Genomic DNA, 14,854 nt, shown 5'->3' with positions numbered 1-14,854 from the left:
CTCACGCCGCCTCCAATTGCGCCAGTTTAATTCCCCGCCGTCAGTAGTTCCACACACTTGCTACGTGCGACATATATGCATGTAAATGGCTCCTACTAGGGCTGTGGCGGTCATAAAATTTCATCAGCCGGTGATTGCCGGCCTCATGGGAATTGATCGTTAATTAACATAAACGCATTTACCATCTCCTGTCTTCCACGCATAGCCTACAAGCCACTGATGCAGACCTTTGGAACACCTACATTTTAAAAAGTCTAATAAATCCATAATAAATCCATAATCCGTAATACAGCCTACACCATCACAATAAATCCGTTATTTATTTTAGACAGGTCTAAAGAAGCATGATATGAAGAAAATGTACTATATTTCAGGAGAACAGAATATCATACTCTGAGTTGTCCTTGTGTTAGGTCCTGATGTGGCTATGCCATATGGCTGTGGGCTACACTAGTTCATTTAGCAGACAAGAATTATATGGCATTATTTTATGTTATTTTATAGTATGAAGAATACAATTGAAAAAAGCTGAATAAAATAAAATGGATATTTTTTCCAAACGATTTCAGGGCGTGCGCACATGCGGCTATTCTGTGTTGAGAAGTTAACAAAGAGTCAGCTACTCCTATATGCTTAATTTAGAGTTATTAATGTAACTTTAGTTGTGATAAAAACGTTGGGCTACAGTTGAAGTCAGAAGTTTACATACACCTTAGCCAAATACATTTAAACTCAGTTTTTCAAAATAAAACAAATCCCGGTTTTAGGTCAGTTAGGAACACCACTTTATTTTAAGAATGTGAAATATTATTAAATACAATTATTTATTTCAGCTTTTATTTCTTTCATGACATTCCCTGTTGGTCAGAAGTTTACATACACTCAATTAGTATTTGGTAGCACTGCCTTTAAATTGTTTAACTTGGGTCAGACAATTCGGGTAGCCTTCCACAAGCTTCCCACAATGTTGGGTGAATTTTGGCCCATTCCTCCTGACAGAGCTGGTGTAACTGAGTCAGGCTTGTAGGCCTCCTTGCTCGCACACGCTTTTTCAGTTCTGCCCACAAATTTTCTATGGGATTGAGGTCAGGGCTTTGTGATGGCCACTCCAATGGGCTTGCAAGCCCCCCCTTTTTTCCTCCAAACATAACGATGGTCATTATGGCCAAACAGTTCTATTTTTCTTTCATCAGACCAGAGGACATTTCTCCAAAAAGTACGATCTTGGTCCCCATGTGCAGTTGCAAACCATAGTCTGGCTTTTCTATGGCGGTTCTGGGGCAATGGCTTCTTCCTTGCTGGGGCGGCCTTTCAGGTTATGTCGATATAGGACTCATTTGACTGTGGATATAGATACTTTTGCACCTGTTTCCTCCAGCATCTTCACAAGGTCCTTTGCTGTTGTTCTGGGATTTGATTTGCACTTTTCGCACCTAAGTACGCTCATCTTTAGGAAACAGCACGCATCTCGTTCCTGAGCGGTATGATGGCTGCGTGGTCCCATGGTGTTTATATTGCGTACTATTTTTTATACAGATGAACGTGGTACGGTCAGGCATTTGGAAATTGCTCCCAGACTTGTGGAGGTCTACAATTTTTGGGCTGATTTATTTTGATTTTCCCATGATGTGGAGCAAAGAGGCACTGAGTTTGAAGGTAGGCCTTGAATTTCATCCACAGGTACACCTCCAATTGACTCAACTGATTGGAGGCTTCAGAAGCTTCTAAAGCCATGACATCATTTTCTGGAATTTTCCAAGCTGTTTAAAGGCACAGTCAACTTAGTGTACGTTAACTTCTGACCCAATGATATTGTGATACAGTGAATTATAAGTGAAATAATCTGTCTGTAAACAATTGTTGGAAAACTAACTTGTGTCATGCACAAAGTAGATGTCCTAACCGACTTGCCAAATCTATAGTTTGTTAACAAAAAATGTGTGCAGTGGTTGAAAAACGAGTTTTAATGACTCCAACCTAAGTGTATGTAAACTTCCGACTTAAACTGTGTTTGTTTTGATTTTTAATACATTCTAAGGCTGCATGATGCGACTCTAATGATGATTTTGAAAAAAAGTTGCATTAAAGGCTTGAGCTCTGCTTTGTTTCTTGCAAAGGTTGTATACACTTAATCAGTCTCTCATTCACAATTTGACAAGCACATGATAATGCCTGGAATTTCCCGGCGGCATCCCCTTTGTGTGGCCGTTGTGCTGAATATAATAATTATAATTCCCTTCTCCAGGCTGCATGCTTCAAAGCACCTGTCACTCAAATGGCTCTCAGTCACGTGATTGGGTCTTTCTCACAGGCGCATGTCCTTATCCAATTCCGAAGCACATATCGAAGATATTGGATGAACTGTCCACATTTTCTTTTTGTCAGCCAACAAGATGAGTAGGCCTAACGAACATAAATCTACTATACCCCATAGTACAAAAGTTGACCTGTTTTGTGTGATAAATATTTATTCCAAACCTGGTCTGGGACAGTTGTGGGATGGGATAGATCCCAAAGTAATACAACTAGCACCAAAAAAAGTTTTTAAGCAATGAGTCAACGACAGATCGGATCGTTTAGCTTAAAATGTTAATAAACTATTAGGCTATTTCTTAACATTATAAGCGCAGCAATGAGCACATTACAGTAGGCCAGTAGTCCATTGCATAAGTGCAATGTTCCATTAGCAGGAAAACACTATTCTCAAAAGTGACCTCAAATGCATTTATGCATGGAATGCTTTTATTATAAAGGTAGTTTTCACCATAAAAATCCATCTTCCCGAAATGTGAAACTCACATGCTGCCAGTTAGGCTCTAAACCTGTTGTGAAGCTGATTAATGTGCATAATTTTAAGACGTTATTTGGCCACTCTAGTTGTGAAACAAACCTTATAAAAACATATAGGCCTGTGGACAAGGCTACATGAGGTGTGCGACTATAATTTTGAAAAAATGGTTTAAAAAAAGGCATATGTTTTTTTTGGCCTTACTGTACACCAGCTGGGCATCATTCACAAGTGATAATATATCATTCACAAGTGAAAGGCTAATATTGTCACCCATCAGACTATCCTTGATTTAATCTTGCCTTTACATATACTAAATAAAATGTGTGAAATTAGTTTTGATTTAGAATGGACGATTATCACGATTATCATGCACTTAATGGAAGACACTTTTCCATGGTTCATTTTCATGCCAGCCAGGTAGGCTAATATTGTACTCCTGTTGTAAAGACACGCAATGTGCTTAATATTAGGAAAGTTGAGAAATAAATAAAGTAGGCCTAGCCTATAGATAGCTGATGGGATACTCCCCTTTTTAATAGAGGCCATCACTCTGTTTTCTCACGCAATTGCATAGCCTACAGGAATGTTGCGCAGCATGAGCTCATGGGCTCTTATGAAGTGTTTGCTTAGATTTTCGATACATTTGCATTGATGTCAGAGTGATTAGAGGGACAATAGAGTGCTGAGTACCAGGCAGTTAGCAAGTTTTGTAGGCTACTAATGACCATCAGCCGCATCAGAGCTGGTAGAAGCCTAATAACAGTGATAAAGCGGTCACGTGGAATTTGATTGCCACCATGACTCGTGACTGCCGTTGTGGCGGTAATCCGATCTCCGTAACAGCCCTAGCTCCTCCATCTGTTAACTATGTCGCCCCCATACCCCCCCCCCCCCCCCCCCCGGTCTCCCTCTATTATTAGTGCTGGGCGTCTTCCTGTGGCCACTGATGACAGCGCATGACTTTGGGTTGTGGATGAAGCCAGTTCTGCAGAAGCTGGACTTCGGACTGGAAAGATTCCTTCAGAAAATCAGAGAGAATCATGGTAACTAACCACTCCAAGATCGCTCACACCCACACACACATGCACACACAATAATAACAGGTCCACAGATGTTTTATTCTGTGTTTTCTGTTTCAGAAAAGAGACTCCTTCTGGCACAAGCTGACCGGGAGAGTATTGAAGCCGATCTGTCCTCCCTTTTCCCCAAGGTTGGTTCATCCTTTGCTGTAATCTAATTAGACATTTGTTGACAATCATTGAAATTCAATGCTCATGATCCATATCTGGGTTTCACAATAGTGGGGTTAGTTAGTTGTAAAGGGAGGAAGAAGGAAGGAACCATTTTTGAACTGGGAAGGTTCTACCAGATCATGTCCAATAAGAACACAGATGTCAAAACATTTGGCTATGGGGTGCCCTACTGATCATGACCCAGATGATCTAGCCACAAAAAAACTCTGGTCCCTAGTTATGACCTCGTCACCTGACTCTGGGCCCTAATTATGACCATGTGACCTGACAAGGAAAAGGGACTACAGTTTTACCAGGCCAGGTTCAGAAGGGCACATCGTAGCAAATGTTGTACAAAGGAAAAGTACATACAGTGGTTGCTCCACCAAAAGTTTTGCGATTATGCTGCTGCACATTGTAATTTGTTTACACCACGGGACTTAGATGTAATTTGCGGTTTAGTACGGTACCCTGCGTCACCACCATTGCTCCAGACCAGCACAAGGGGGAGTTAGAGCACGGATTATGCATTTGGGTCCTACTGTGTCTCTAACTGACAATGAATGGGCGACATAAACCTAAATAGAAACTGATAATTGTTCACAACTTCAGTATTAATTTCAAAAACTGTTGTTACACTAGGTTTTTATTATTTTATTTTGTTAGGATTATTTTGCTCTTACTGTAGTAGTGTAGCCCACTCATGACCGGTCACGTTGTACAGCGCCTGAGTGGTGCAACGGTCTAAGACACTCTACAGATGCTGGTTCAATACCCGTGCTGACCTTGACTGGGAGACCCATGAGATGACTGTAGGTTTTTGGTTTCTCTCCCTCTAAAACAGAAATAAATCATTCTAAATAACAAACTGGCTTTATTTACAAATTAGTAACAATGTCTCACCCCATGTTCAAGAATGGCCTTTTTCTCACTCATTTTACATTATTTGAAAATGAATAATCTCCAAAATATTTTTAAACAAAGCTATTATTATTATTATTAATTTAGAATTATATAAAAGCCTGTTGCATATTCTCACATATATATTATTAACCCTGTTATTAGCAGAACAATATATATTGGTAATGGCTCCCGAGTGGCACATTGAAAGCGCGAGATTCAAGGCACGAGGGCAGGGGGCACGGGGTGGGCCATTGCACTAATAATGGCGCTGACTAGGGAAACGTTCCCGCTGTTCTTAGTGCCAGTTGCACGTTCAAACGAAAACAATGTAACTAATAATGGCATCTTTATGCTTTCGTTAATAAAATAATGCTAAAAATACTCTTTCAAAATGCCAATGTTTATTTAGTTATGGATCAATAACGAATTACTATGGGAATAAATGTCACTGAATTACAGAAATATTGGAACAAAGTAGGCTGATGAAGGTAAGCAAATTGTTTCTTACTGGAAAACACTCTTTCAAATACACACAGTCACGTTGTACAGCGCCATTATGGCTATTAGCAGGTAACTGGACAATAGACTTTTCTAGAAGTACGTTAGGGGGAGAATTCTATCGTCAAATGTATTTCTTCAGTTACATTGGCTGTGTCACAACCGGCCGTGATTGGTTGCAATCTTTATTCAGATTACAATTGCTCAATTTCATTTTTTTTAAAATGAAATAACCTCCAAATTATCGTTATGTATTATCAAGTTGATGGCACGGTCATATAGCGGCACCTACATAAAGCTGAGTGGCTCACTCATTCATGGCTTTGGATCAAAATAAATAAGTACTAACATTCTTTCTGATAGTTTTTAATAAAGAAATGTTTTAGTTATCCTTACTTTGACACCATGTACAGTATTATAATAGCCCATTATGGGCTATTGGCAGGACAATATACCTTTACCAACACCTCTCTGTATTTTGATACTTTGTGCATGGGGCCTCCCCAGTGGCGCAGCTGTCTAAATCACCGCATCGCAATGCAAAATGCGTTTCTACAGATAGATTGGTTTTAAATTAGAATCCTCCAATCCTCTATATGTAATTGTTGGTGGAGAGTCACGTCATATTTTTCGATATACCTACCTACCGTAAGCAACATGAGTCTCACTAGTGTTGAGTAAAATGCTGTTAAAAGTGGTGTAGGTCTTGTTTATTTAAAAAGCATATTGAAGTTGAAGCAATAGCCTTCAACTATTTTAGCACCGTCTCATGCTGCTCTGAGACAAGCATGGGGACTGGTCTTGATAAATCAATGAGATTTTTATTTTGACTGAATCTCCTTTTGGGTATTGGTTAGACTATAATTATGGTGTAGAAATGTTATGCTCTTAGTGTAACCTTTATTTAACTAAGCAAGTCAGTTAAGGACTAATTCTTATTTACAAGGACAGCCAACTCCTTCCTCCCCATCGGGGAATTGAAAACCGTTCTCCCGCGTGGCCTCATGACACGGGGGATTCTTTAGCTAAATAGCCAAGTACTGTAGCCTACTCCCGACCATCACGTTGTACAGCACCATATTTTCCGTTTCATCCTAACGGAAACCCAGAGGGTTTTTCATTTTAAATGGAATAATATTAATAAAATGAATTAAGCAAAATGTCTTAAAATCAGTCCCATATACTATGTTCTTACAAAAAAAGGTTTTAAATTATCTAGTACAGCCACTATTGAAGGCTACCAAATGCTTTTCAAAGATACTCTCTGGTGGTCAAACCAGCACGAACTAGCATTAATGGTACCAGTGGTTGGCACTTAAATAACATGCCATAGAATTCTACGGCACCACGCAAGCTGTGCTGCAGTACGCTGCAACTTTTAAAGGACAAACCACTGTACTGTATGTTTTCTTTTATTTGACTGTTCAGGGAGTAACTTTCTGTTTCCAAAAGCAAATGTCCTACCGAACATTACCCAGAAAAAAAGTAAGGTCCTAATAATGTTACTGTTACTTGCAACAGTTGGACTCCACAGTTTGTAAGGAGATGTCGATATCAGATACAGAGGCCTCTGATGTGACGTGGACAGACAACGGAACATTTAACCTGTCTGAGGGACATACGCCCCAGACTGAGAACTCAGATGGTGAGTGTTACTGTGTGAGTGTGTATTCCATTGTGAGTACATATGCAATATTCCAAACATTTAGGATCAAGTGCCGTGACAAGTATTTTCAACTGTGTGATCGTTTTTGTCAACTCAAAATGTCACCCTATAATACAAAGTAACTGTAATTCACATTAACAACATGGTTGTTTTTATTTTCCTGTAGACCTAGACAGAGAAGAACTATTCATAGGGGGCCTCCCGGAATTCCCCTCCTTGGACAACGGCACCAATGGGGAGGACGATGACGACCTGAGCATCGGCCTACCCACCCCCCCTTCCCAACCCCAGCACAGCAGAGCCAAGGGGGGGTCCGTGCCCCCCCTCCAGGGGGACCCTTCCACCCAGGCCATGGAGTTTGTCCACAAGATGGCAGGCAATGTCATTGCAGCCGCCGCCACCGCTGTCATTCAGGAGAGGCTGGAGGCCGCCATCGGTAACACCATACCCACAGACCCCCACCCCAGGTCCCTGCTGTTCCCCAACCCCACGACACTGCTGCCCCTGGACCTGGCAGAGGAGTCATCATCGGACAGCGATGTGGAGGAATTTGAGCTGCTGGACCAGTCCGAGCTGGAGCAGCTGGAAGGGGAGCTGGGCCTTGGGGCGAGCGCAGCAGTGGCGGCCAAAGAGCCCAAAAAATCATTGTCTTCTTCCAGTGGCTTCTTTTCAAAACTCCTGGGCCGCCATTGATTAGAGCAGGGGTGTCAGGAGGATGTGGTGCAGGTCTAGTAGGGGGTTAGAGGGTAGAGGGCACGTGGAGACAGAGAGAGGCCTTGTTTGTGGGGTGGGGAGGTTAGGGGTGCAGAGACTGGGGGTTTTGCGAAACAATATGGTGTTGCATTCTTTTTCCAGTTGTACTAATAATGAATATTCCTGCATTACATGATCAATATGTTCGAGAGCGAGAGGAAGGGAGTGTTCAGCAAGCATGATGCTATATGGAGATTGGAGATGTGGAGTTGTCAGAGATCTGTGTCCGTGTTGGTGTGGTGAGATTGTGACTTTTATTTAACGATTTTCACATCATCAACCTGTAGTAAAGTTATGGGTAGGAATGGAATGGAATGTGGTGGTGTTTCTGATTTGCTGCCAAAAGGACTAAATTTGTGTTTTGTTGGTTAATTTCTTCAACAGATGATCAGGTCTATATAATTATCGAACATACATTAGTAATGGAAAGGAAACACAGACTTTTTGTTTAAGTATTAAAATACTAATTTTAGTAATACAATTGTAGGCAGAAGTTGATGCAGAGTACAGTATATGATAGTTCTCCCCAAGTTCTGCAAAGTGTCTAAGAGATCCTGTAACTCATAGCCTCCCCAATCCCCCTTACATAACTTTCCCTAGCAACAACATTTTAATAAATCTAACCTCCCCTCTGACAGCAGGAACCATCTTATCAGCAAGTAAAATCTCAGAAGTGGGTTTGACCAAAACTTGACCTTTCATCACAAGTATAGAGTCATAACAATGTGAACGAGTGTAAGCATCTTCTAACAAGGGACTGGTTTCATCAGGTCTGTGGCAGCCTTGTGTTCTCAGAAAACCAGAATCACGGTGGGATCCAGATAGGAGTCTGAACGTAGACACCTTCTGATAGTGTCTGAAGGGCACAACACTCAAAACAGGTGTTAACACACACAGAGGTCTCCTGAGGAGACCTTACAATTTATCATAACATCATTTAATGAAACCCTATAAAAGGTATGAGGCCTTGGTTTAACCTTCTTTAGTTTCAAGATTCCTACACTGGCCGATTGGGCCCATTCAACTCCATCACCCATTAATCTACAGTACAGCTTAATTCGACCAGACCTACGACAACAATGACAATCATCTGTGCTAACAATGGAACCAATTGTTCAAACGCATACTGTTTGTGCATATTGGTTCTTACTGCAGCACAAGTAAGGTAACAAATCCTGTAGTTAACTGGAACATGCAACGATGGGATGACAGATAATAGTAAAATTATATTTTGTATATTTTCTTTTTGTTTTTCTAATTTTGTATATTGTTCATGAAGCCATAATATAGGTGAGGGACTTCACATTTTACGACATGCAATAGGTCTCACGATATTATGCATGGTAATCTTTTGACCTTTAACGGATGTTCGGTAACACTTTTCTAAAAGAGATATTCCTCTCAAATCTAACATACAACCTTATATTTTGAGTGGAACATCCTTTTAAAGTTCATTGTCTGGGATGCTGACATATGACTGACACAAGAATGTTGTAATTTCTCTTTGAAAATTTTGTGACAAACCATTTATAAGTTCATTGGGCACTGACTTTTTTTCCTGTCAATGTTTCCTTGTCTGGTGACTTTGTCAGGACAAAGTAATTGAACTGAAATAGCACTTGATTCATTCTGCTTGTGAATGTTTCATCAGTTGTCACAAACTAGTGTTATGTCAGTGTTATGGCAGAATCCATGTCAGTCAGGTAGCAGTATTATAATGCTGTTATAGCTCTCTACACTTCAAGCAAAGTGTTGCTCCACATTTTATTTGTACTTGTACCTTATTATTTGACAATGCACTTGGGACATAATCACTTAGTAGTGACAGTTTTAAACTTCATGCAAACAGAATGCAAGATCTCTTTCGTTGGACATGAAAGATTCACCATAACAGCTTGCACGGTACATTATTGAGGTTGTCTGTCGATCGCAAAGAGGTAAAAAATTCACCCCAAAATGTTTAGGTGGGGATATGCAGCTGCAAGTTGCCATTGTTACTGTGTAATTTGTTTGAAGTTAATGTTCGCCTTCTTGAGTAAAGTTGAAGGGCTAACTGAGCTCAATATGTCATAAGGAATTGACCAGGCCCACAAATTGGGGAAAACAAACATTATTTCCTATTGACCCCCATTGTAAAAGAGCCAACTTCGTCATAGATTTTTTGTTGTGCCGAAAAGCTGTAACCAGGTCAAAAATCCGGACCTACGGTTCGCAATGCTCCCATGTAGGAAAATAGAGCCTGGGAGAAGAGCCCTTTGGCTTCAGGCTATTCGGCATCGGAGAGTGGGAAATTGTGGGGACCCGGTGTCAAAGTAGGCTACACGTAGCTATGTGTGTGGAAAACATTTAATGACAGATAAAGACATTTAACTTGATTAGTATAGTCTGTTTGTAGCTACTTGTAGCTGTATAGTCCATTTGTTTGCGTTTTTGGTATTGGCTAGCTTAATGTTTCGGTCGTAGCTAGCTAGCACTCACTCTCACGTGGCTGCTAGCACCATAATGAAAAGGGGCATGAAGGAATTCCTTTAATATGCTCTTCTAAGTAGTGAGAATGCTCGGGAGCAGGCAATGTTAAAAATGAATCTTTAGACATACTTTTCTTAAATGTAGTTTTGTAATTGACTGAAACAAGCAGACAACAAGAGAAAGGTCAAGTTGTTGCTGTGAGCCAATGGGGTAACCTAGGTAACCACAGTTTTTTTTTGCCAACGGGCAGGCAGGGCCTGCTGCGTTCTATCTAATACCGACTGGGACTATCCAAATAAAATAATAAAAGTTATCAGACCAGGCTTGTTTTTCCGATGATTGACAAGGGTAGGAGGTACATCCTGGGGGAAAATATATTTCATATTGCGCAACACTTAATTCATTATTGAATATGCCAATAATAAACCCCTGTGCTAAAAACAAGATTGACAACGTGTAATAACCATTAGTTCTTGATTCTCCATCATTATAGCCTGCCTTTTTCTAAATATATGCTATTACTGTCAAGACAAATATATGCATTTTACACCACAGAAAATGAACATATAGCATATAATCAGGAGTTTAAACAAGCCATTTATTGATTAACAATAGCCATGAGTTATTATGCATTCTGTTCGCTATCATGTCAAATCATGGCAGTATGTGATTGCCTTACAGTGACAAATCCACTGAACTGTGTCTTCTTTAAACTGCTCAATAGTTTCTTCACATTAGAAAGATCATCTTACACACTTGTGAGTTGTTAGTTATTTGTCTGAAGTGAAGCATAAGCAAAATGTAGTTGTATGTAAATGATCAAGAATATTATTAATAAAGTGTGAAAATGTAACACCTTGTGATTTCTCTGTGTGTGTGAATTCTCCTCAGAACAAGCCACACATTTCTAGAAACTTGTATTTGTCTTTTTTGTCAAGTACACTAAAATGCTTAGCTTGAAAGCCATTCACAACAATGCAGTAGTCAATATCAAAATACTATTATTTTATATATATATATATATATATACACAGTACCAGTCAAAAGTTTGGACATACCTACTCATTCAAGGGTTTCTTTATTTTTACTGTTTTCTACATTGTAGAATAATAGTGAAGACGTCAAAACTATGAAATAACACATATGGAATCATGTAGTAACCAAAACAGTGTTAAACAAATTCAAATATATATATTTTTAGGTTCTTCAAAGTAGCCACCCTTTGCCTTGATGACAGCTCTGCACACTCTTGGCATTCTCTCAACTAACTTCATGAGGTAGTCACCTGGAATGTATTTCAATTAACAGGTGTGCCTTGTTAATTTGTGGAATTGCTTTCCTTCTTAATGTGTTTGAGCTAATCAGTTCTGTTGTGACAAGGTAGGGGTGGTATACAGAATATAGCCTTATTTGGTAAAAGACCAAGTCCATATTATTACAAGAACAGCTCAAATAAGCAAAGCGAAATGACAGTCCATTATTACTTTAAGACATGAAGGTCAGTCAATCTGGAAAATGTTAAGAACTTTGCAAGTTTTTTCAAGTGCAGTCGCAAAAACCATCAAGCGCTATGATGAAACTGGCTATCATGAGGACCACCACTGGAAAGAAAGACCCAGACTTACCTCTGCTGAAGAGGATAAGTTCATTAGAGTTAACTGCACCTCAGATTGCAGCCCAAATAAATGCTTCACAGAGTTCAAGTAACAGACACATCTCAATATCAACTGTTCAGAAGAGACTGCGTGAATCAGACCTTCATTGTCGAATTGCTGCAAAGAAACCACTACTAAAGGACAACATTAAGAAGAAGAGACAAGCTTGGGCCAAGAAACACGAGCAATGGACAGTAGACTGGTGGAAATCTATCCATTGGTCTGATGAGACAAATTTTAGATTTTTGGTTCCAACCGCCGTGTCTTTGAGACGCAGAGTAGGTCAACGGATGATCTCTACATGTGTGGTTCCCACCGTCATACGGTGCCTAGTGCAAGTCCCTACCCCCATAATCTTCACATTTTGATGCCTTAAAATGAAATCTAAAATGGGATTGAATTTGATTTTCCCCCCACAGATCTACACAACCTAGTCCACATTTTCAAAGTGAAAGAAAATGTATAGAACATTTTCTGAATTAGTAACAATAATTTCAAAAAACAAAACAAAACATGCCCAACCAATATCCCAAATAAACCGCTTGGTGGCAGTGTAGTTTTGAATTTAGCAAAGGAGCTTTAAAAATGTCATGAAGTAGCAGAGTTCCAAGTTCATGAAGAAAACACTATGAACGTGATTAGGGTCATGGAAAGCAACACTAGCCTGGCTCCTATCCACATGAAGACTTCTGTTTTTTGGGATTTTGCCTTCAAAATAAAAGTCAGCGTGTAAAACGCTGTATGTAGAATACGAAATCAGTATTTTCTTGTAGCTTTGCGTAGTGCATAATGTTACAATTATGTAACAAATTAAGATAACAAATTAAAATTAGAACTACATGGGGGGGAAATATGAAATAAAGACTATACTTTATATAAGATAAATAATATTTTAAGGTGGAGCACATTGAGAAATGGCTGGAGCTGAAGTAAATTAATGTCAAGATCATAATAATAGCCTATTGGTAAAAATCTATATACATATATAATTCAAATAAATTAAAAAATCTTTCTTTTGATTGTATGGTACTTGTTCATTTACTGGTGCTATTGTTCAAGGATGCAATTTTGAAATGTAATGTTTAAGGAAAGTCTTACTGTATTTTTGTTGTAATGCACAAACAAATTGCACTGTACAGGAAAAACTATTGATTGTGTGTCGATAAAACCAGGATCCAGTCTACTCACTAGAGTCCCTAGAATACAAAACAGATGCGTTTGACAAACAAGCTAGATCATAGGAAGTGTTGCTGGACTTTTACTGTGGTCACACAGCTTAAAACGGGGTGCCTTAACACTATGTGGTACAAATATAGCACTCTACAGGACAAATTATAATTTGTGCCGATATGCAGTGGGGAGTACTCACTAGGGTCTGTAGAATCTATGTATAGTGTCATTTCATCGGGCTCTGAATCATACGGAGTGTTGGACTTTTACTCCACCCATGAAATTGGCCACAATGCAAATCACTGTATATACATTACATATGGGCCACAGTAAAAGTATTGTAGGGAATATTCAGTGGGGTCTGTAGAATCCATTTATGGTGGGGCTGCGGAGGGCATGTACGTACCGATAGAACGCATGGTGTGTAAGTAGCTTCGTTTTGTTCTGAGAAAACTGTGGTTATATGTAGAAGCCAGATAAAAGTTTAAATCGAGCCTCTAAAATCGATAAATCAACGTATCCCCAAGCAACTGGGAGAGTGTGGGGAATCAGTTATGTACAACAGCGAATCAATCAGTTGGTAAAGCGGCACTGTGACAAATCCAACAAGCCATGGATATCCAGGAAAACATAGCAAAAATGCTCCCAATGCACACCAAAACAAACAAACTGCTACAATCTGTTATTGCAAAAGTAGATTAGCTCAAAAATATAGTTGTGGCTACTGTGTCAGAACCGCACAAATCAGGTGTGAACAAATAAGACATCAAAATGTGCCTTTTGGAAACAAAGCTGCAAACTTTAGAAGATGAATTGGACCAGTAAGAAAACAGAATGAGACAAAACATGAGCATATTGTCCTTACTGGAAGATGAGGGAACAGGAGACCTTTCCAGCTACATGGCTAAACTAATATCAGAGGAACTTGACATGAACATCTGGAACGATGCCATAGGATCGGCTTGAAACAGAAGAACGCTAAATACTGTACCCGCACATGGTAATCTTCAAACTGTGGAATTATCAGCCGACAAAAACTCATTGAGGGCACAGGGGGGAAAGGAGGTCAAAATACAGAGCCGATCCATTCGAGTCGTACAGGACCTGTCTGCTAGGCTAAGAGAGACACAAGGAATGCATTCCAATCAGACAGTCACTGGAGGAAAAGGGGATCAAGTCTCAGCTCCGCTTCCAGGCAGTGCTGTGGGTATGGAAGGGAATGGAATGCATAGAATTCACAAGCACTGATGAAGCCGTAATCAAGCTCCACAAACCTTTACAGTCGAAGGATACTTTGAGAAAAACGATGAGCGCAGTAGGCTGTATTCAGCAGAGGGATGCCTAAGACCAGCTTATCTTAAATTGAGACAATATCCTTTCCCCCTTCCCCAAATACAATCTATACTCTACTTTCCCCAAGTAACTGTTCATCTCTATGAAGTAACAGTACATGGACACTAAAAAGACAATTCAAAGGGGGAAATATAGCATGTATGTCAATAACTGTTCTATGGATGTATGTGTTTGTGGGCATGTAGGTATGTGTGTGTGTTTTTGTATATGAATGGGAGTGTCAGGGAAGAGTGAGGGATGGTGAACATGAATATGTGTGTGAGGATGGGAGAGAATGGGTGTGTGGATGCATAGGGTATATGTTGGGCGAGAATGAATGAGAATGGATGAGTAAGTCGATGGAGGGATCGAGAGTTAGGAAGGG

At 39.8% G+C, this 14,854-nt stretch overlaps 1 protein-coding gene across 2 annotated transcripts in view; it reads left to right on the top strand.

Annotated features, from left to right (window-relative positions):
* retreg1 (reticulophagy regulator 1) overlaps nucleotides 1–11,165 on the top strand; it is a 92,484-nt gene extending 81,319 nt beyond the window's left edge. For both annotated transcript variants that reach the window (XM_021612610.2, XM_021612611.2), the window contains 4 exons: nucleotides 3,712–3,834; nucleotides 3,931–4,001; nucleotides 6,946–7,069; nucleotides 7,257–11,165. In XM_021612610.2, the coding sequence (XP_021468285.1) occupies nucleotides 3,712–3,834; nucleotides 3,931–4,001; nucleotides 6,946–7,069; nucleotides 7,257–7,783 (845 nt within the window). In that variant the 3' untranslated portion in view covers nucleotides 7,784–11,165. The remainder of the gene's footprint in view (nucleotides 1–3,711; nucleotides 3,835–3,930; nucleotides 4,002–6,945; nucleotides 7,070–7,256) is intronic.
* Nucleotides 11,166–14,854: the final 3,689 nt, after the last annotated feature.

The sequence above is a fragment of the Oncorhynchus mykiss genome, chromosome 8, assembly GCF_013265735.2.
Source record: "Oncorhynchus mykiss isolate Arlee chromosome 8, USDA_OmykA_1.1, whole genome shotgun sequence".
Classification (NCBI taxonomy): Eukaryota; Metazoa; Chordata; class Actinopteri; order Salmoniformes; family Salmonidae; genus Oncorhynchus; species Oncorhynchus mykiss.
This window is presented reverse-complemented; position numbering and strand designations above follow the sequence as displayed.